Raw genomic sequence first — 23,666 nt, forward strand, 5'->3', positions numbered from 1 at the left:
TAGACCGGGAAGGTGGGGCCCAAGGGGAGACCCTCGAGGTCTCAAGTTGCAATGTCAACTCTATCATTCACCCAAGAGCTTAGACATATATATTTTATCTGTATCACCATGTTGGTAACTTATTAATCATGTTTCATGTTTGGAAAGTTAAATACAAGACACTTACATCACCAAAACAAATTACACTGTGTTAATTAGTAGCAAGGGATCATTTGTATGCACCATCCCACAGACAAGATATACCACAGCCTTTGTGGCACAAAAAGTGTTACCATAACAACCCATGTCTGACGCTGAACAAATATAAATAAAAATGTGCTGGGGTGTTATTACACAAAAATTACTTTCCTTCCAAAAATAGTTGGATTGTAAGAAAACGTCATGAGAATTAAATCACAGAAGAAAATCACTTTATTTTCACAAATAGTTGGATTGTAACAAAACGTCATGAGAATTAAATCACAGAAGAAAATCACTTTATTTTCTCTGATGAAATGAAAAAAAAAACCAAAACAAAAAAACAATCCTGTCAAATGCAATCATCCAGTCAAGGTCTAGTTCAGACTGACAGACGGATGGACGACAAGACTAAAATAACGTGTATTTCACTGTGATAGGAGGTAAGCAAAAACCAATATAACAAAAGAATTGTTTGTGTAAAGCATCTGATCAAACATCAGAGTCATTTCATAGATGGTTCCTTCCTTGACGTGGTGAGGTAGCTTGTAGAGATCAGTGGGCTTCAGCTCCTCGCCGAGTCATCCAAGACAGGCGGGAGACAAAAGCCAACATAACAAAACACTTCTCTTTGTTTAAAGGCACAGTCTATAGGTTTTTAAACACTAAGGCATATTTTTTAATATTAGAGCCATTTATGATCACTGAAATCAAACATTACTTATATTTTGTTGCTTAGATTATCCATTTCCGTACAAACGAAGTGTTTCTGGTCATCCTGGTCTTTTTAATACCACAAAATGCATTTTTCATATTTTTAAAAATACACACGCGTCTGACAAGTAAGGGTTATGGAGTCGCGTTTTAGTCTATTTTTAAAAATACACACGCGTCTGACAAGTAAGGGTTATGGAGTCGTGTTTTAGTCTATTTTTAAGGGTATTTCACTCTCAGACTTGTTTCACTCTGTTGTATCCAAATATGTTACAGGTTTGTAAATTAACCAAACTTAATGTCCTATTTTATGAGATGATACGATGGTCTAGATGAAAAATATGCCATAGTGTTTAAAAACTAGGGTCTGTCCCTTTGAAGAAGTTGATCGTACATCAGACTGTTCATTCCTTGACGAGGTTAGGTAGTTTGCACGTCTCAGTGACTTGGAGAGCTATACCAGTCGTAGCTTGGACTTCTGGAAGTTGATCCAACATCAGACTGTTCATTCCTTGACGAGGCGAGGTAGTTTACACGTCTCAGTGACTTCGAGAGCTATACCAGTCGTAGCTTGGACTTCTGGTAGAGTCATCCAAGCTGAATTACTCAAAGGGTAGATGTAAGTCTAAAATATACACGTGTTTTCCAGTCTTATAGGAGGATGACAAAAACCAATATGACAAAACACTTTGTTTATGTGTAAAGCAGATGATCAAACATCAGACTGTCTGGTGGTTCATTCCTTGACATGGTGAGGTAGTTAACTGTTTGTATGTCTCAGTGACCCAGATAGCTATACCAGTGGGAGCTTCATCTCATTACAGGGTCACACGAACTGAACTGGTCAAAGGGTAGATGTAAGTCTAAAATATAAATGTATTTTCCAGTCCAATAAGAGGCAGACAAAAACCAAAAGTGTTTTTTTTGTGTAAAGAAGTTGATTAAACATCACTCTTATATCATGATCCACTCCTTGACATGGAGAGGTAGATAATGACTGCATGCCTCACTGTCGAGAAAAGTTACAACAGGATTCGCCTCCTCGTAGAGTCATCTAAGTTCGACTGGTCAAAGGGTCAACTAAACTAGCAACTCGTTTTCAGTCTGACAGGAATTAGCTGGTTCAAACTATATGCAGGGAGGCACCCAACCAAAGATCAATGCACATTTGCTCTTGAGAGTTCGAAGAGAAGAATAAGAAACATCAGACTTTGTGCATATTTTTGAACAAACATAATGAAGATTTGTCATGGAAACTGCATAACAAACCCTGAAAATAAAAAATAAAAAATATCAACAATTTGTCATCAAAACTGTTTAACAAACACTGAAATGATAAAATAACAAAATATATGTATATCAGTTATCTTTAAAATGTATACATTCAATTCAATTCTTTATTTAACTTTGAGCTGTTACAACTCATCAGTTAGACAAGTTAAAAAAGAAAATTGGAAAAAAAGAAAAAACAAAAAGAGTCTCGAAAACCATTTGTGGGACAAACGGACAGATGGTGACAAAACCAATGGTCCCCTCCAGTTAAACAGGTAGGGGACTAAAAAATGTGCTGACAATAACAAAACTAGAAAAACATGGACATTTTAAGTAACTTACCTGAAACACAAAAAATGACTGGACAATTTCTTATCACCTTCAGAAAAAAGCAAAGTCCAATCTGAAAATAAAGAAAACAAATATTAGGGTTTTATTCACCAACCACAGTGTGAATATAAGTCATTTTTATTTTTCTCCTACTGATGGTGTCAGTACCGTAAATACTCATTTATAAGTTGTTGGGGTTTTTTGGGGTTTTTTTTGGTTTAATGCCACCACTAGAGCATATTGATTTATTAATCATCAGCTGCTGGATTTCAAACATACTGTATGGTAATTTTGACACAGTCATAGAGAGAAAACCCGCCACATTTTTCCATTAGTAGCAAGGGATCTTTTATATGCACCACAGCACATGCCATGGCCTTTGACATATCAGCCATGGTGCACTGGTTTGAACGAGAAATAGCCCAATGTGATCACCAACGGGGATTGACCCTAGACCGACCGCGCATCGGGCGTACGCTTTACCACTAGGCTACATCTCATGATTCTCATCCCTTACTCATTTACAAGCCTGGGTCTTCTAGTTTTCAGACGGATGGTGGACTCAATCCAGACTCAGCTACTATTTGAGACCAGCTCATATTTTATGGGGCATACTCATACTTATGGGGCATATTTATACTTATGGGACATACTCATATTTATGGAACATACTCATACTTATGGGGCATACTCATACTTATGGGGCATACTCATACTTATGGGACATACTCATAATTATGGGACATATTTGTAGAAGGACAAGGACAAGGACAAATTGTTTTACGTGCACATTCAAAACAAGCGGTTATAGCACACGCCTGTCATGGGCGCATGTGTCGACTCTTGCTGGCTCCTCCGTGCAGGACAGGAAAGGATTGAGGGGGGGGGGGGGGGGGGGGGGGGGGGGGGGGGGGGGGGGGGGGGGGGGGAGAAGAGGGATTGGTTTTGTGTGATTGAATTTGCAAATGTTCCATAGGATTGAAGTCAGATAGAAATTGTTTTGTGATTTCTTGAAGATAATTTGACGCCTAATTTAGAACAGTTTGACGAAATTGAAACAGAGCTAATTGGATGGTTTGATGTAGTTGATCGATAGGCAGCTCATTGTGGAATAACAAGAATTCTGCAGAATGAAATGTCTCGCTTACCATAAACTTATTTGATGTCACTCTTAGCTGCTCCCATAGATGTTTCTGCCAGAGCGTAAAATGGGGATGGCGCCATACTCAATGTTTTGCAGATTTAATTTTTTTTAAGTTGACCTTTTGACAAAATTAATGACTCTTATCATTACTGTATGATTTTCTTAACCCTAACCCATTTTCTTTCTGGGGGTGACCCCCATACCTCCTATCGAATTCAGCACACACACTGTAAATATTCAATTTCATAGCACCATACCCAACATTTTCTTTCTGGCAGAAACACTGATTAAGTACAATGTAAAACAAATGTTTTTAACATGCATGGAGATAAACATTCATATAGATGCAACTACAAACCAAATTTTATTAATCTAGGATGTGGGGTTTGTTAGCTAAAGTATTTTCATCAAAACTTAAAATTAAAACCCAACTTTAACAAGCATTGAGATGGACATATATACCAGTAATAACTATACACCAAGTTTCATTAGTTTAGAACTGAGAGAAATGGAGCTAACACACAAATGTTATATTACAGGTAAATGCAACAGTAATAATTATATCTCGCCAATTGACTTTTAACAGCAATACAAAAATAACAATTCCCATGTATTTCAACATACAATGAAGGGCTTTAAATATACTTTAATACATTTGTATTCTACAATGTTACAACCCAGTTTTTATTTGAGAAGAAGTTTGTTTTGTTTAATGACACCACTAGAGCAGATTGATTTATTAATCATCGGCTACTGGATGTCAAACATATGGTCATTTTGACAGTCAGAGAGAAAACCTGCTAAATTTTTTCATTAGTAGCAAGGGATCTTTTATATGTACCATCCTACAGACAGGATAGCACATACCACAACCTTTGATATACCAGTCATGGTGTACTGGATGGAACGAGAAATAGCCCAATGGGCCCACTGACAGGGATCGATAGTTTTTATTTGAGGAAGGAAGAAGGAAATGTTTTATTTAACGACGCACTCAACACATTTTATTTACAGTTATATGGCGTCGGACATATGGTTAAGGACCACACAGATATTAAGGGAGGAAACCCGCTGTCACCACTTCATGGGCTACTCTTTTCGATTAGTAGCAAGGGATCTTTTATATGCACTATCCCATACACAGGATAGCACATACCACGGCCTTTGATAAGCCAGTCATGGTACACTGGCTGGAGCGAGAAATAGCACAATGGGCCCATCGATGGAGATCGATCCCAAACAGACTTTATTTGAGAGTCTGGGTTCTATATTTTCCACCTATTTAAGTCTTTGGCAGTGATCAAGTATTTTGTTGATGAAATCTGTGGCTTGTAACCAAGTTGTGGTTGTGTGTTTACACGTACATTACTAAATCTATTGAAGCAACGAGGAAGAGAAAACAGGAAACAAGCCATCATGTTTAACAATGAACACTGTCACCTAGTCACTGCCGGCTCCATCCAGCACAAGCATGATGAAGACACGAAAACAACAAAATAGACACAGACAGACAGACAGAGAGAGAGAGAGAGAGAGAGAGAGAGAGAGAGAGAGAGAGAGAGAGAGAGAGAGAGAGAGAGAGAGAGAGAGAGACAGAGACAGAGAGACACACACACACACAGAGAGAGAGAGAGAGAGAGACAGAGAGACAGAGACACACACACACAGAGAGAGGAAGAGAGAGACAGACAGAGACACACACACACACACACACAGAGAGAGAGGAAGAGAGAAGGGGAGGGACGGAAGGAGAGACAATGAGACAGGAAGAGAGAGGGGGAGGGACGGAAGGAGAGACAATGAGACAGGAAGAGACTGAGAGGAAGAGAGCGAGAAAGAGTAAAATTAAAGTTTGTTTTCTTTAATGACACCACTAGAGCACAATGATTGATTAATTAATCATTGGCTATTTGGATGTTAAACATTTGTACATTCTGACAAGAAGTAGTCATCAGAGGAAACCCGCTACATTTTTCCTAATGCAGCAAGGGATCTTTTATATGCACCATCCCACAGACAGGATAGTAAATACCATGGACTTTGATATATCAGTCTATGTGCACTGGCTGCAACGAGAAATAGCACAATGGGCCCTCTGACGAAGATCAATCCCAAACTGACCGCGCATCAAGCAAGTGCTCTACCACTGGGCTAAAGACAGACAGACAGACAGACAGACACACAGACACACAGACAGACAGACAGACAGACACACAGACAGACACACACACAGACACACACACAGACAGACAGACACATTGGGCTATCTCTCGTTCCAGCCTGTGCTCCACAAATGGTGTAACAAAGGCTGTGGTATGTACTATCCTGTCTGTGGGATAGTGCATATAAAAGATCCCTTGCCGCTAATCGAAAAGAGTAGCCGATGAAGTACCGACAGCAAGTTTCCTCTCTCATTATCTGTGTGGTCCTTAGCCATATATCTGACGCCATATAACCATAAATAAAAAGTGTTGAATTTGTCGTTCAATAAAACATTTCCTTCCTTCCTTCCTTTACAATGTCAGATGTAACATTCTCAGAAGTGGTCAGACTAAGCCCACAGATAAAAGAACAGGAAATGGCAGGTGTGTGACATGGATGGCCCCAACAGACAAGCACCTGTCGTGGGTGGAGAGATAAGGACTGGTATGTGGAGGTGGACAGCAAAAGAAAGAGATGGAATTAAAAGGAGAGAAAAGAAAGGGGGATGTGGGATTAAAAAATAAAAATAATGATAAAATAAGTAAATAAATAAATAAATAGTTAAAAACACTCCCTCTAAAAAAAAAAACACCCCCAAAACCACCACTGAAAAAAACATAGTGTCACAATACGCCCACATATTTTACAGGACAAATTGTCTAGTGTATTAAGTTAAGGAAATAGCCAATTGAAAAAAGGGTGTTACATTGTCGTTTGTGACTTACAACAACAACAAAAATCTTTATTTCTATATTTGGGTTGTCATACACATATACAAATATATTACAAACAATAATAGTTGTATATTGTACAGCAATATTTATAGAAATATGTAACGTATTAAAAACCCATTGAAGGAAATCCAACCGGCCTCGTTGGCGCAGTGGTTAAGCCATCGGACTACAGGCCGGTACATGTAGGTACAGGGTTCGCAGCCCTGTACTAGCTCCAACCCAGACCGAGTTCTTAAGGGCTAAGTGGGTAGGTGTAAGGCCACTACACCCTCTTCTTTCTCACTAACACACTAACAACTAACCCACTGTCCTGGACAAACAACCCAGATAGCTGATGTGTGTGCCCAGGACAACGTGCTTGAACCTTAATTGGATATTAGCACAGAAATAAGTTGAAATGAAATGAAGGAAATCCAGGAGAAACCATTAGTATGCATTGTTGATCTATATTGGGCACTAAACAAAAACACTCCATGGTTTCAGTGACTTATTTAATTAACATGAACAGAGATCAAGTATACAAAATGAAGAGCTCTTAACACTCTAGTATGCATTTCAGAAAACGTACTTAATTACTTTACATAAAGAGAAAGTTAAAACGTTCTTAATTACATGACATAAAAGGAAACTTAATCATTGCTACAAGTGATCCAATGTTGCAAAAGGAAAAAAAAAAGGGAATACATAGTGACATCTCACCCAGTTTTTAAATTACACCAATTTGGAGTCGATTAAATGGTTATTTTGACATCTGTTTAACAGAGAAAAACAGCTCACATCGCAATGAATTTTGTTTTAGCCTTATTTTTAGATATATAGATTATTTGCTAGAAAACTATTCAAAAGTGGCTCATTATAATACATTTTATTAGCCAATGACTGAATGTTGTAGCCAGTGTTTCTGTCAGAAAGTGATTTTTTGGTACGGCACTATGAATTGAATGGAACCAGTCAATGGGGGGGGGGGGGGGGGAATGGGGGGAATGGGGGGATGGGGGGGCCTCCCCCAAAAAGAAAATGGGTTAAGTTTAGGGTTAGGGTTAAGAAAACCATACAGTAATGGTAAGAGTAATTAATTTTCTCAAAAGGTTAACTCAACAGAATCAAATCTGCGAAAACATTTGGGTATGGCACCATACCCGTTTTACTTTGTGGCAGAAACCGTGGTAGCCATACATGTATTGTGGCAGAAACCGTGGTAGCCATACATGTATTGTGGCAGAAACCGTGGTAGCCATACATGTATTGTGGCAGAAACCGTGGTAGCCATACATGTATTGTATTAGCAACTGGCTTACTAGGCAATGGACAGGGTCAGCCCTGGACACAGATGAAATCGCTTGCTTTCACCTACTGATAAATTCATTCATTTATGGCTATTTTAGTGCTTATATCCAATTAGGTTCAAGCACGCTGTCCTGGGCACACACACACCTCGGCTGTCTGTCCAGGAAAGTAGGTTAGTAGTTAGTGAGAGAGAAGTTGGTGTAGTGGTCTTACACCTACCCATTGAGTCTTTTAAACTCGCTCCAGATGGGTGGGAGCTGGTACCGGGTTGTGAACCCAGTACCTACCAGCCTTATTTCTGATGGCTTAACCACGACGCCGCTGAGGACAATTACCGATAAAGCAGCCACAGACAAGAATGTACATAGCATAACCTTTGGTATACCAGTTATTGGGCATTGGCTGTTAAGTGGAACACACCCCTTCCCCCCCCCTCCCCCCCACCCCACCTGCCCTCCACCCGAGAGGACAATTACCGATAAAGCAGCCAGGAATCTTTTAATAATATGTACTTCCCCGCAGACAAGAATGTACATAGCATAACCTTTTGTGTACCAGTTATTGGGCACTGGCTGTTAAGTGGGACACCCCCCTTCCCCCCAAAGTCCATTGACAGCGATCGAACATGTGACCCATCGTAGCTCAAGCAAGCACTTAATCCCTGAGCGACATCCTGCCTGTTCCATTGTGAATATACTGTCTGTATTAGCTCACATGTGGATACACCCAAGTAAGATATCCGCTTCATGGTCAGTGTCACATGAATGTCAGGTCACACAGAGATTCTAATTTCCACATGCAACACACCAGCTTTCATGGTCAGTGTCACATGAATGTTAGGCCACATAGAGATTCTAATTTCCACATGCAACACACCAGCTTTCATGGTCAGTGTCACATGAATGTTAGGCCACATAGAGATTCTAATTTCCACATGCAACACCCCAGCTTTCATAGTCAGTGTCACATGAATGGTAGGTCACATAGAGACTCTAATTTCCACATGCAACACACCAGCTTTCATGTTCAGTGTATTCCCACACCAGGCTTGATGATGATGATACAACAAAACATACAGAAGAAAATGTCACGCATGTACACCATGTCCCAGCATCTGCTAAATGGGGTTTTTCGGCAATAATTGACTTGAAGTAGAACAAACAAAAAAAAGTGTTTTGGAAATAACAAAAATGAACTATTTCATGTTGTTTGTAAAACCACTGGTCAAGATCATAAGTGGGGCAAGACGTGGCCCAGTGGTAAAGCACTCGCTTGATACATGGTCGGTCTAGGATCAATTCCCGTCTGTGAGCCCATTAATCTATTTCTCATTCCACCCAGTGTACCACGACTGGTATATCAAAGACTGTGGTATGTGATATCCTGTATGTGGGATAGAGAATATAAAAGATCCCTTGCCATTAATGGAAAAATGTAGCAGGTTTCTTCTCTAAGACTATTTGTCAGAATTACCTGATGTTTGACATCCAATAGCTGATGATTAATAAATCAATGTGCTCTAGTGGTGATGTTAAACAACACAAACGTTTTTCAATCCTAATTCTCGTATACAATTTTTGGGTTATTTATTGCCTCCCAGAATACTCACAGTTACACAAAATTAGTTTAATGTTGTTGTTTTTTCCTTGTTGTATAATTTTTGAAGAGCGCCAGTAATGAAAAACATACTTTGCTATGTTTTGGTATCTGTATATCACATTTACAATGTATATGAATTGTACCAAATTTTAAAAAGAACCGACATGATGTTTTTTTTATATATATTTGTAATAATTGGTTGCATTTTTAGCCCTCTCTGGAAAAAACACTGGAAGCTACACACCAAGATACGTAATGCCGTAATAACTTCAATGAGAGAAGAAACCTGCTGCCACCACTCGATGGGCTACTCTTTCCCATTAGCAGCAAGGGGTCTTTTATATGCAGCATTCCACAGACATGGGTCTACAGGCTGGTAGGTACTGGGTTCGGATCCCAGTCGAGGCATGGGATTTTTAATCCAGATACCGACTCCAAACCCCGAGTGAGTGCTCCACAAGGCTCAATGGGTAGGTGTAAACCACTTGCACCGACCAGTGATCCATAACTGGTTCAACAAAGGCCATGGTTTGTGCTATCCTGCCTGTGGGAAGCGCAAATAAAAGATCCCTTGCTGCTAATCGGAAGAGTAGCCCATGTAGTGGCGACAGCGGGTTTCCTCTCAAAATCTGTGTGGTCCTTAACCATATGTCTGACACCATATAACCGTAAATAAAATGTGTTGAGTGCGTCGTTAAATAAAACATTTCTTTCTTTCTTTCTTTCTTTCCACAGACATGATAGTACATACCACGGCCTTTGTTACACCAGTCGTGAAGCACTGGCTGGAATAAGAAATAGCCTAATGGGACCACCGATGGGGATTGATCCCAGGTGAGTGCTTTACCACTGAGCTGAATCCCGCCACCAATAAACTAAGAGGATTTTCCAACGAGCAGACATTTTTCCTTTCTTTTTTTCCATCAAACTGAACTGATAAAATAAACAAAGGGCCAACTTTACACAGCCTGTTTTTCACTTACATGAATGTAACTACGTGTATTCACAGTGCTGAAACATGAATGTAACTACGTGTATTCACAGTGCTGAAACATGAATGTAACTACGTGTATTCACAGTGCTGAAACATGAATGTAACTACGTGTATTCACAGTGCTGAAACATGAATGTAACTACGTGTATTCACAGTGCTGAAACATGAATGTAACTACGTGTATTCACAATGCTGAAACATCTGTAGTTGAGAGAAAAAACAGGCTGTGTAAATTCTGCTCAAAAACTTTCATACTTACTACATTGTCATTGTTAGAGTCGTAAAAATTATTGTTCTGAAATGAGGAAAAGAACAGGCAATACAAGTTCAAAAGAAAAATCTGAATTCTTAGGGTTCTAGATCTCACAACTTTGGGTGCAACAGTTGGGGGTTTTTTTTAGAGTTCTGAAAATAGCAAGGTCTTTTTAGTGCAGTATAGTTGTTAACAGTTTCTGAACAGTTGTGAATATTGAAAAAGAATACATTCAAGATATTTTAATTTAATTAAAGATGAACATTTTAGTGATTTTTTTGTGAGATCAGCAGGTCTGAATTTAATTTGGGTGTGATTATTTTTGGCATACATATGTTCAATCTAATTTAATTAATCAATGTTCTATAGTTTAAAAAAAACAAATATTGATGCTACAAGACATCATTATCATAAGCGTACGAGATGGGGTGGGAGGGGATGGGGTTTGGGGGGCAACTGATCCCCCAGTGCTGGAGAAAATACTAAAATCTATAAAAGCGATAGAGATATTCGGGCAAAATGAGCTGGCCTAAAACCTTTTCACAATGGATTTTCATCATTCTACTACAATATTAGTTGTAATCCATTTAAAAATATGTAGTGATTCGTTTCCAACCCTACATAGCTGTTGGGTAGTAATGCTGATATGAATAAATATTGTTATCCAGACTCGAGGTAATTTTGTTTAATTCGGGCAAAAATCAGTTTGTAAATTAGTGTTAAAGAATCTGTAACAGCCAAAGCTATTTCACACTGTTTAACAAGCATTCGGAGAGAACTGCTACAGCAATACACGTCCCCTACCAACCGGGTCCCACAAAGTTTCATATCTCCTACATTCAAGGTCCATAACTTTTTCTTGTTTTAATAATTAACCAATTTCAATGTAGGCTCAAACCAGTGTAATATTGATATGTAGATGATGTTTGTCAAACATTTTAAAACCTTGATATAATTTACACAAAATTTAGTAATGTCAGTTTTGATTCGTTGGAAATTAGAAATTCTGTAAAATGCTATTCTTAGTAACGAGAACATAAGTTTCTTGTGACATTGGCACAATATTCCACACACCACGGTGCATATTTGTAATACATGGTACATACTCATGTGACAAGCAAAATGGGTTTTAAACAAAATCAATCTAATGGTAGCTGCATTGGTACCTTCACGTGAGCCATGTACGGGTATGCTTTAATAGTCACAAACTTAATATTAGCGGTCATTCTGTCCGACACTAGGTACAGTCGTTAGAATGCCATAGCGTTTGCTATTAATAGACCCGAATCAACTGAAAGAAGCTACAAGTGTCGAACTCTGCAGAAAATCTGTTATCAGCCAGTTATTCCACTTGGCTCAGAATAGCAGTGAGAGAGATTTTCATGACAACCATTTGTTATTGTTTTTTAAACATATTTTGTTTTCATCAGTGTCATTAAATTGCATCAGTATGTAATATAATATTCAAAGAAACTACACTAAAAATTCTGTGACGTACTTTAAACACCAAATATCGTGACGTCAGAATTTCAGCAAACCTCCGTAAATTGTAAATGTGTCGGTGGCATGCCAATGTAGGCAGCGTTTTATGACGAAAGTTGACGGTAGTCATGAAGGAAATAGCTGAACACGTTGAACGATGGAGGAAAAGCTAGTTAGAACATTACCATCAAGCACATATGACATATATCTAGGTCGGTGATTTCCCACTGCACGCAGTTTTCCAAAACACTGATGATATTAATTCAGCCAACACACATTTGTTTGGATTTTTTGACAAGCGATTACAGCTTTTGCACGAACAATCCATCGTTTATGTTGATATTGGTTTTGCGTAACCGACAGCCGAACGACAAAATCATTCCTGTTAAATTTTATGCCCTGCTATAGTCCCCTCCGACTGGACCAGTACAGGACTAATAAGCCGTGCGGGGATGAAATGACTGCAGTGAAAAACCAACCTGCTACTCCTCTTCCAATGCCCATCAATCCTCTTCCTACCCCTGTAGAGATGCCCAGTGTCGGTCCTTTGTCCACATTGACTAACACTGAAAAATAACAAATATATGAGTAATGATCCCCTCCCTACCCCTGTGGAGATGCCCAGTGTCGGTCCTTTGTCCATATTCACTAACACTGAAAACTAACAAATATATGAGTAATGATCCCCTCCCTACCCCTGTGGAGATGCCCAGTGTCAGTCCTTTGTCCATATTCACTAACACTGAAAAATAACAAATATATGAGTAATGATCCCCTCCCTACCCCTGTGGAGATGCCCAGTGTCGGTCCTTTGTCCACATTGACTAACACTGAAAACTAACAAATATATGAGTAATGATCCCCTCCCTACCCCTGTGGAGATGCCCAGTGTCGGTCCTTTGTCCATATTCACTAACACTGAAAACTAACAAATATATGAGTAATGATCCCCTCCCTACCCCTGTGGAGATGCCCAGTGTCGGTCCTTTGTCCACATTGACTAACACTGAAAACTAACAAATATGTCACCCCCCTGTGGAGGTGCCCAGTGATGGCCACTAACACTGAAAAATAACAAATATGTCACCCCCCTGTGGAGGTGCCCAGTGTTGGCCCTTCGTCCACATTCACTAACACTGAAAAATAACAAATATGTCACCCCCCTGTGGAGGTGCCCAGTGTTGGCCCTTCGTCCACATTCACTAACACTGAAAACTAACAAATATGTCACCCCCCTGTGGAGGTGCCCAGTGTTGGCCCTTCGTCCACATTCACTAACACTGAAAAATAACAAATATGTCACCCCCCTGTGGAGGTGCCCAGTTTTGGCCCTTCGTCCACATTCACTAACACTGAAAAATAACAAATATGTCACCCCCCTGTGGAGGTGCCCAGTTTTGGCCCTTCGTCCACATTCACTAACACTGAAAAATAACAAATATGTCACCCCCCTGTGGAGGTGCCCAGTGTTGGCCCTTCGTCCACATTCACTAACACTGAAAACTAACAAATATGTCACCCCCCTGTGGAGGTGCCCAGTGTTGGCCCTTCGTCCACATTCACTAACACTGAAAAATAACAAATATGTCACCCCCCTGTGGAGGTGCCCAGTTTTGGCCCTTCGTCCACATTCACTAACACTGAAAAATAACAAATATGTCACCCCCCTGTGGAGGTGCCCAGTTTTGGCCCTTCGTCCACATTCACTAACACTGAAAACTAACAAATATGTCACCCCCCTGTGGAGGTGCCCAGTGTTGGCCCTTTGTCCACATTCACTAACACTGAAAAATAACAAATATGTCACCCCCCTGTGGAGGTGCCCAGTGTTGGCCCTTTGTCCACATTCACTAACACTGAAAAATAACAAATATGTCACCCCCCTGTGGAGGTGCCCAGTGTTGGCCCTTTGTCCACATTCACTAACACTGAAAAATAACAAATATGTCACCCCTGTGGAGGTGCCCAGTTTTGGCCCTTCATCCACATTCACTAACATTGAAAAATAACAAATATGTCACCCCCCTGTGGAGGTGCCCAGTGTTGGCCCTTCGTCCACATTCACTAACACTGAAAACTAACAAATATGTCACCCCCCTGTGGAGGTGCCCAGTGTTGGCCCTTCGTCCACATTCACTAACACTGAAAACTAACAAATATGTCACCCCCCTGTGGAGGTGCCCAGTGTTGGCCCTTCGTCCACATTCACTAACACTGAAAAATAACAAATATGTCACCCCCCTGTGGAGGTGCCCAGTGTTGGCCCTTTGTCCACATTCACTAACACTGAAAAATAACAAATATGTCACCCCCCTGTGGAGGTGCCCAGTGTTGGCCCTTTGTCCACATTCACTAACACTGAAAAATAACAAATATGTCACCCCCCTGTGGAGGTGCCCAGTGTTGGCCCTTTGTCCACATTCACTAACACTGAAAAATAACAAATATGTCACCCCCCTGTGGAGGTGCCCAGTGTTGGCCCTTCACTCCACATTCACTAACACTAACACTGAAAAATAACAAATATGTCACCCCCCTGTGGAGGTGCCCAGTGTTGGCCCTTCGTCCACATTCACTAACACTGAAAAATAACAAATATGTCACCCCCCTGTGGAGGTGCCCAGTGTTGGCCCTTGTCCACATTCACTAACACTAACAAATATGTCACCCCCCTGTGGAGGTGCCCAGTGTTGGCCCTTCGTCCACATTCACTAACACTGAAAACTAACAAATATGTCACCCCCCTGTGGAGGTGCCCAGTGTTGGCCCTTCGTCCACATTCACTAACACTGAAAAATAACAAATATGTCACCCCCCTGTGGAGGTGCCCAGTGTTGGCCCTTTGTCCACATTCACTAACACATTCAGTGTTGGCCCTTTGTCCACATTCACTAACACTGAAAAATAACAAATATGTCACCCCTGTGGAGGTGCCCAGTGTTGGCCCTTTGTCCACATTCACTAACACTGAAAAATAACAAATATGTCACCCCCCTGTGGAGGTGCCCAGTGTTGGCCCTTTGTCCACATTCACTAACACTGAAAAATAACAAATATGTCACCCCTGTGGAGGTGCCCAGTGTTGGCCCTTTGTCCACATTCACTAACATTGAAAAATAACAAATATGTCACCCCCCTGTGGAGGTGCCCAGTGTTGGCCCTTCGTCCACATTCACTAACACTGAAAAATAACAAATATGTCACCCCCCTGTGGAGGTGCCCAGTGTTGGCCCTTCGTCCACATTCACTAACATTGAAAAATAACAAATATGTCACCCCCCTGTGGAGGTGCCCAGTGTTGGCCCTTTGTCCACATTCACTAACATTGAAAAATAACAAATATGTCACCCCCCTGTGGAGGTGCCCAGTGTTGGCCCTTCGTCCACATTCACTAACACTGAAAAATAACAAATATGTCACCCCCCTGTGGAGGTGCCCAGTGTTGGCCCTTCGTCCACATTCACTAACATTGAAAAATAACAAATATGTCACCCCCCTATGGAGGTGCCCAGTGTTGGCCCTTTGTCCACATTCACTAACACTGAAAAATAACAAATATGTCACCCCTGTGGAGGTGCCCAGTGTTGGCCCTTCGTCCACATTCACTAACACTGAAAAATAACAAATATGTCACCCCCCCTGTGGAGGTGCCCAGTGTTGGCCCTTTGTCCACATTCACTAACACTGAAAAATAACAAATATGTCACCCCCCTATGGAGGTGCCCAGTGTTGGCTCTCTGTGAGTAATGATTATCTTAAACGCCAGTCTTTCATTTATGTTGCATGTCAGTGCAAACATAAGTCTGTCTGTCTGTACCCCTAAAGTCAACTTGAGGGGTACACATATACTGTGTAGGATGAGTCCATAAAGAGATATCAATCCTGCAACACTGCACATACCATACTTTTAGCATGACATATCATAATATCATCAATACAGAACTAGCTCTGCTTGAGCAAAACATTTCGTCAAGTTATCTGTTAAAACTTCAAAAAGCAAAGAAAAACTGAATTTTCTAATAAAATAGCAATTATTTTGCCAAATTAAAATAAAATATTGATGGGGTGGGGGTGCATCTTGTCATATATATTCATTGGTGAAAGCCATCCATTAAACAATGCATTCATAAGTCCAAATGTAAAGAACATTTAATCAAACTTTCACCGGGTTGTGTTTGGAGAAATTTAGTTACAGTAGAAACCAGTGATAAAGAAAGAAAGAAATGTTTTATTTAATGACACACTCAACACATTTTATTTACGGTTATATGGCGTCAGACATATGGTTAAGGACCACATAGATACTGAGAGAGGAAACCCGCTGTCGCCACTTCATGGGCTACTCTTTTCGATAAGCAGCAAGGGATCTTTTATATGCACCATGCCACAGACAGGATAGGACATACCACAACCTTTGATGTGCCAGTCGTGGTGCAATGGCTGGAATGCCAGTGATAAGGGCGTTGTATTTGGCAAAGTACATGAACGGCAGTGTCCAATTTTAAAAGATTTCAAACCCATAATCGCCATAGTAATAAAGACACTTATGGTGTCTTTTGTTTTATTTTTTGTTTTACATAGGGTACCATTAAAATATTTTCTGATAAATAACTAATTTTAACCAATTCCACATCATAATCTCATATCATATTTCTAATGAACTGCCACTTGGTGTAAACAGTGGTTTCCTCAACAATCCTTGATGATTAATGTGAAGTGAGAAGAAAATATCCATCATGTATCCATTACAATTGCAGCCAGTTCTTTGCCAATATGGAGATGCAAATCAGCTTTAAATACAAGTATATTAAATTATTTTCATGTAATTTTTTCAGGGTATTTTTTGTTATGCAACTTTAAAATAGCATCTTTAAGTGGTCTTTGGTCAAAATGTGATCCTGTACACTTCACAAAGTAGGGGCCAGACGTAGCCTAGTGGTAAAGCACTCACTTGGTGCGCGGTTGGTTTGGGATCGATCCCCGTCAGTGAGCCCATTGGGTTATTTCTCGTTCCAGCCAGTTTTCCCTCGACTGCTACATCAAAGGCCGTGGTATGTGCTATCCTGTCTATGGGATGGCGCATATAAAAGATCCTTTGTTATTAATACAAAAATGTAGGTTTCCTCAAATGCTTGACATCCAATAGCCGATTATTAATAAATCAAGGTGCTCTAGTGGTGTCATTAAAACAAAACAAACTTCACAAAGTAAACAAACATTGTTCACCTATTACTAGTCAGGCAAAATCTCTAAATGAGACAAAGTTCCACAACTCACTCATGTTGTATCACGAGTACACCTCTCTTTCCTCAGACAATATTCATTGGTGAATATACGGCTAACCTCGCATTCCAATCATGGACAAAGAACAGTGAGCACACAAGTTACCTCCCCTTCAACCGATTCACTGACAATGAATATACCACTTACCTCCCCTTCATCACAGTCAATATACTACTTACCTGTCCTTCCTCAACTGATTCCCATCATGGTCAGAGTACACTAACTGCCGCTACGACCGACTGACACTGCAGAACACTCATTACCTCCCCTGCTTCAAACAACATACACACTAATTACCTACCTTGCCACCCCAGAACCCTAAATTACCTCCCCTGCCACCCCAGAACAAGAATGACCTCACCTGCCACCACAGAATACTAATTGCCTCCCCTGACACCCCAGAACACTAACTGCCTCTCCTGACACCCCAGAACACTAATTGCCTCTCCTGACACCACAGAACACTAATTACCTCCCCTGACACCACAGAACACTAATTCCCTCCCCTGACACCACAGAACACCAATTACCTCCCCTGACACCCAAGAACACTAATTATCTCGCCTGACACCACAGAACACCAATTACCTCCCCTGACACCCAAGAACACTAATTATCTCGCCTGACATCACATAACACTAATTATCTCCCCTGACACCACAGAACACTAATTACCTCCCCTGCCGCGCCCGACTCCCGCCATGGATAGTGAGTACATGAAGACGTTGTTCGGTGGTTTCGGCGTTACCGTGGGAACGGTGGGCATCAGCTTGAGTGCCTCAGAGGCTTTGTGTGGAACTCTTAGTCGACTCGCTACATCCATGGCAGAACTCATTTCGGTCTGGGTCCTCGGGACACTGCAACAGTGACAAATTGTTGAGGGTTTTTAAAAAAGAAGGTTTATTTAATGTGGTGAATTTTTATACTGACATATTCTAAAAATTCAAATCTCATGGCAAAATCAGTTTGTTTAACTTTCTAACTACTGCAGGCGAGATATTTCGACCGACGTCATGCAAGTCAACAAAGTGTACACTATATGGAGTGCATTCCCCAATTCATATTTCCCGCCGTTTTGCACATGGCACTCACCGGAAATAATAATAGAACAGAAAATAGATTAATTTGGAGAAAACTTGGAGTGTTTTCTCTTTTCTCACGGATTTATTCTTGCCCGAGCCTCCCCTTTTTCTGTTCTCCGTTGATGCGCTCATGGAAAAGAAGGAAGTTGAAGTCACATGACCGGAACTACAGGGAGCATACAGTGAAGAATTTTAGGCCATCCCATTGGCTGTTGGGATGTTCGGACCAGACCACTTGCGTGGGGAGGGGGGGGGGGGGGGAGGTGTACTTGTGAGGACAGGTAATGTGAAAAGAAATAGAGTATGGCAGCTTTAGCTTTTCATTTTTCAATGGAAAATACCTGGGAATTATTATTTTTAAAAGTGGTTTTCAGGTTTGCTTGACAACAATGGTGAAACATTGCAGTAATCGATAACTGATTGTGACAGTTAAACTAATAATAAATTTGACCGTCTTACCAACAACAAACATCATGAAATACTGGGATGTGAATCGTAGTTCGTTTCTGAAAAAAAATCTGGCCACAAATGCCCGTAAGAAAACACAACTTTTAAAATTTTTGGGCTAATTTTAATCAAAATAAAACCCTATTTTTTTTAGAAAAACCAATACAAATAATACTTACCAATTCAAATATAAACTTTATTTTATGGATTTATGAAACTATACCAGTAAAAGTTATACATTTGCAACCCTTCAACATGGTTTTTGTCAAAAATTAATCCAGTAGTCAGAAGGTTAAAATACATTTTGAATTTTAACTATAGTACAAGTCTGTTTGAAAGATTTTAAAATATTGTCCCCACAAGTTATATTCTACCTGGAGTAATAAGAACAAAAACAATTTTAAAATATTGTCCCCACAAGTTATATTCTACCTGGAGTAATAAGAACAAAATAAGCACATTTTGCTGGTCATGAAGCCTCTAACTTTAGGTAAAATTAAAATGTATAACAGATGCATGAGAGCTTGGTGGTGTGATATGTTGATAATATACCCCACTAAACGAGACTTTAAAACATCTGTCATCTTTACTTACAGCCCATCATGGCCCTCTTTGAGATTCTCGTAAAATGCTCTCTTCTGTGCTGGGGTGAACCTGCAGAAAACACCAAACACACATCAAGTAGATAAATATATACACAATGTATATAAATATACAGGGTAAAAATCCCATTTCTATTCTATCTACTTTCTACCTTTTATTGCTACAATGAAACCTCTCAAAACCGGACCCTCTATAAACTGGAATCTCCTCAAAGCCGGACCCTTTATATACCGGAATCCCCTCAAATTTCAAAACTGGACGTTTTTCATGGCCCCCTTTTAAATATCTGTACAGAAGAGAACCTCTCTAAACCAGATACCTCTTAAAACCAGACATTTTACTTAGTCACGAGGGTGTCCGGTTTAAAGGAGTTTCACTGTATATATTAATAAATATTAATTATGTTAAATACTTTATGCCATTGGACATTATGTTATTATGTTTTATATATGATTATGAATATTGATTATTGTCTGATGTTCATCTTGTTTAGAAGAGCACTTATATAGGCTCTGCCTGTTGTGCAATCCTTTCAACATTTTTCTGATCAATAAAATATCCCAAAACAGGATAAAACATACATACAGTATAAATAAATTCATAGGATAAACATGATAAAGTATAAACATGCAGTATGTATTTTGGATAACCATGCAGTATGTATTTTGGATAACCATGCAGTATGTATTTTGGATAAACATACAGCATGTATTTTGGATAAACATGCAGGATGTATTTTGGATAAACATACAGCATGTATTTTGGATAAACATACAGTATATAAGCATGGGATAAACATGTATTATAGATATACAGTGTAACACAGAGTATAACCACAGTACAAAGACAGTTGTTTTCCCAATGGCGTCTGATCTGAAATAATTAAATTCACATTACTTTCATTACAACATAACATCATCCCAGTGGTCCAGACGTAGCAACGGGAGTTTGTTCATTTCTCGATGAATGTTAAAAATATGTCATCAGGGAAGGTCGTATCTGATGACGTCATTTTATATGGACAAGTTGTCTTATTGAGCGTTATTGTTTAGGGACCAAAAAGAATTCAAAATAAAGTATGCAGTTTTAATGTTATTATTAACAAGTAACTTTCAAATTTAATTATAAGTATTGTCTGTCATTTCTTTTACATTCATCTGGGTACGAACAAAAACAAATCATCTGCAAACTTATGTGAGAACATCTTCGCTGATTCATACAGTTTGCTGATGATTTTTTTTGTTTATACCCCGATGAATGTAAAAGAAGTAACAGACAATCCTTAAATATACGGATTGAAAGAAATAAGGGAACACTAATTATAACAGCATATACAGACTACAGCCAATGTATCAAGAATTTAACCGTATTACTGGCAGTCAATTCCACAAATACGGACTGCAGCCAAGGTATCAAGAGTTTAACCGTATTACTTGCAGTTAATTCCACAAATACGGACTGCAGCCACGGTATCAATTACTTAACCATATTACTGGCAGTCAATTCCACAAATACAGAGTGCAGCCACTGTATCAATTACTTAACCGTATTACTGGCAGTCAATTCCACAAATACGGACTGCAGCCACGGTATCAATTACTTAACCGTATTACTGGCAGTCAATTCCACAAATACGGACTGCAGCCACGGTATCAATTACTTAACCGTATTACTGGCAGTCAATTCCACACTGCATCTCAGTCTTTCATACATGTGTCATTACTTTTCCAGTGAATTAAATTTGGTCTCATATACAGTGGTGTAGCAGGGGGAGGGGCACAGGGTCCATGCCCCCCCCCCAATCAATTGTTTTTAATGCATTAAATTTTATAAAATCATACATACATACATAGTGTGGGTTGGCTCAACCCAATATGACTTGCCCCTCACCCACTCACCCACCCACTCACCCACTCACCCACTCCAATATAAAATCCTGGCTACGTCAGTGCTCATATACTATGTGTTTCCTTATTTTTTCCATTAATATATTCCTGTGGAACAACATTTAAACATTAGGCAGAAAAACATTCATTTAATTTATTTTGACTGAATGACATTTAGACATGTATATTAGTCTAACATCTTAGTTACTTATTCTTGAATATATTGTACAGTTTCGGTTTCTTTGTTTCACAGTAAGCAATTTTAGTTTTTCATGTACAACCGAACTCAACTTACCCTGTGAGATTTTTGTACTGACATTTCTCAAAGAAGCTCGGATGTACGCCAATACGGACAGACATCGGCAGTTCTGATCAACAGAAAACAAATAATAAACAGTAAAATGATTTACATTAATCATTCCAATTTTTAGCATTTAAATACAGTGGACTCTGTACAAACCGGCATCGATTGGGACCAACAAAATATGCCGGTTTAGACAGAGTGCCGGTTTATAAATATTTCATTCAGAGTTATGGTTCTTGCCATAATTATCAATATCGTAAATTACCAACGTAAATAAAATGTCATTATCCACAACAACCTGACTAACAGTAACAGGAATAGCCGAGACCTACGTTTTCAACCAATGAAATTAAAGATCGACAGTAGCAATCGAGATTAGGCATGGCTGGGACAGAAGTTCGGACCAGACTTGAATTGTAAAAATTACCAAAACAAAAACCATAAAAATAATAATAAACACACACAAACTGAATAAACACAATTTTATTTTATTGAATAAAATCACATGAAATGGAATTACAAACTTGATAAACACAATATCATTTTAATAATTAAAATCACATAATAATTAGAATTTGAGTTCATTGTTTATTATGAATGTCACAGTCTATCGAGTGTCAGCTGAGAAAAAGTCTGTAACTGTTGATTGTGTTTTCTTTACGTGCTTCTTCAAAGCAGACTTCTCTGTCATGGCCTCCAGGTTTAATATTGGTTGTAACAGTTCGTCATCGGTTGTAGCAGCAAAGGTTTTCAGTTGTCTTAACATTTTAAGCGCATCGGCGTAAGAAAGTTCTGGTGTTGTGTCACAAGGTGTGTCATCTTCATCTCCCGAACTGTCGTCTGCTGGTTTCTCCTCGGTTTTAGCAACAGGTGTAAGGGCAGTTACTAGCTGAGCTTTCCACTCTGTCGTATCCGGATTCTCTGTTGGGATGTCGTGATCAAAGTCAACAAACTCGGCCGCATTAATATCACGGGATATGGTGGCTACCAACGAAGAAAGAGGAACATTGTCGTCATCAGCATAGTCATCATCAGCATCATCGGAATCAGAAGTGACAGGAAAACCACAAACCATGAAACACTTGACAATTGTTGTTGTCTGTGTTTCCTTCCAGGCAACGTTAATCCAATTAACCGCATCCAACACTGTGATTGCCTTGCATAGTTCACTTACATTAGCGCAATCTTCCATCCGTAAAATGAGCAATCTCATCATGTGTTTTCTGTACCTGGTCTTGAAAGCCTTAATTATGCCCTGGTCTAATGGTTGTAGCACTGAGGTGGTGTTAGCTGGTAGAAATTTAACAGTTACATTGCTCACTCTCAGATCACAGCCGTGGGATGGTGCGTTGTCGATGAATAAAATAATATTTCTTCCCTGTCGGCGCATCTGTCGATTAAGTTTCTCTAACCAATCATTGAACAGTTGTGAATTCATCCACGCTTTCCGATTGGCTGTCCAGGTCACAGGGAGTGACTCCTTTCTAATGTTCTTAAAACAGCAAGGATTTTGGGCTTTCCCTATTACCAATGGTTTCGTTTTTTCTCCTGTTGCACTACAACACAATAAAACAGTTAATCGTTCTTTTGAAACCTTCCCACCTTTTGCCGCTTGTGTTTTATAAGCCAGTGTCCTGTCTGGTAATGCACGAAAAAACAGACCTGTCTCGTCACAGTTAAAGATATCCTTCATCTCGTAATCTCCAAGAATGGTTGGTAGGCATGTCTTAAAGTCGTCCACGATATCAAGATTGACACCTGCACTCTCCCCGCTAACTTTGAACTGTTTTATGTTGAACCAAATTTTCCATGACGTCAGCCAGCCATCGGATGCTTTGAAGTCAGGTACACCTAGCTGTTCGGCGAACTGAAG

At 39.7% G+C, this 23,666-nt stretch overlaps 1 protein-coding gene across 5 annotated transcripts in view; it reads right to left on the bottom strand.

The window, feature by feature from the left end:
• Nucleotides 1–459: 459 nt before the first annotated feature.
• The window catches only part of LOC121378127, a 46,092-nt gene continuing 22,885 nt past the window's right edge, over nt 460–23,666 (bottom strand). For 3 of the 5 annotated variants that reach the window (XM_041506228.1, XM_041506230.1, XM_041506227.1), the window contains 6 exons: nt 21,785–21,857; nt 19,595–19,654; nt 18,147–18,328; nt 12,668–12,754; nt 2,506–2,566; nt 460–2,161 (listed from right to left, as the gene is read on the bottom strand). In XM_041506228.1, coding sequence (XP_041362162.1) covers nt 2,020–2,161; nt 2,506–2,566; nt 12,668–12,754; nt 18,147–18,328; nt 19,595–19,654; nt 21,785–21,857 — 605 coding nt within the window. In that variant the 3' untranslated portion in view covers nt 460–2,019. Of the gene's footprint in view, nt 2,162–2,505; nt 2,567–10,712; nt 10,749–12,667; nt 12,755–12,915; nt 13,195–18,146; nt 18,329–19,594; nt 19,655–21,784; nt 21,858–23,666 lie in introns of those variants that run through there. The other 2 variants (XR_005958665.1, XM_041506229.1) reach the window with 2 other exon arrangements.

Source organism: Gigantopelta aegis, chromosome 7 (assembly GCF_016097555.1).
Source record: "Gigantopelta aegis isolate Gae_Host chromosome 7, Gae_host_genome, whole genome shotgun sequence".
Taxonomy (NCBI): domain Eukaryota; kingdom Metazoa; phylum Mollusca; class Gastropoda; order Neomphalida; family Peltospiridae; genus Gigantopelta; species Gigantopelta aegis.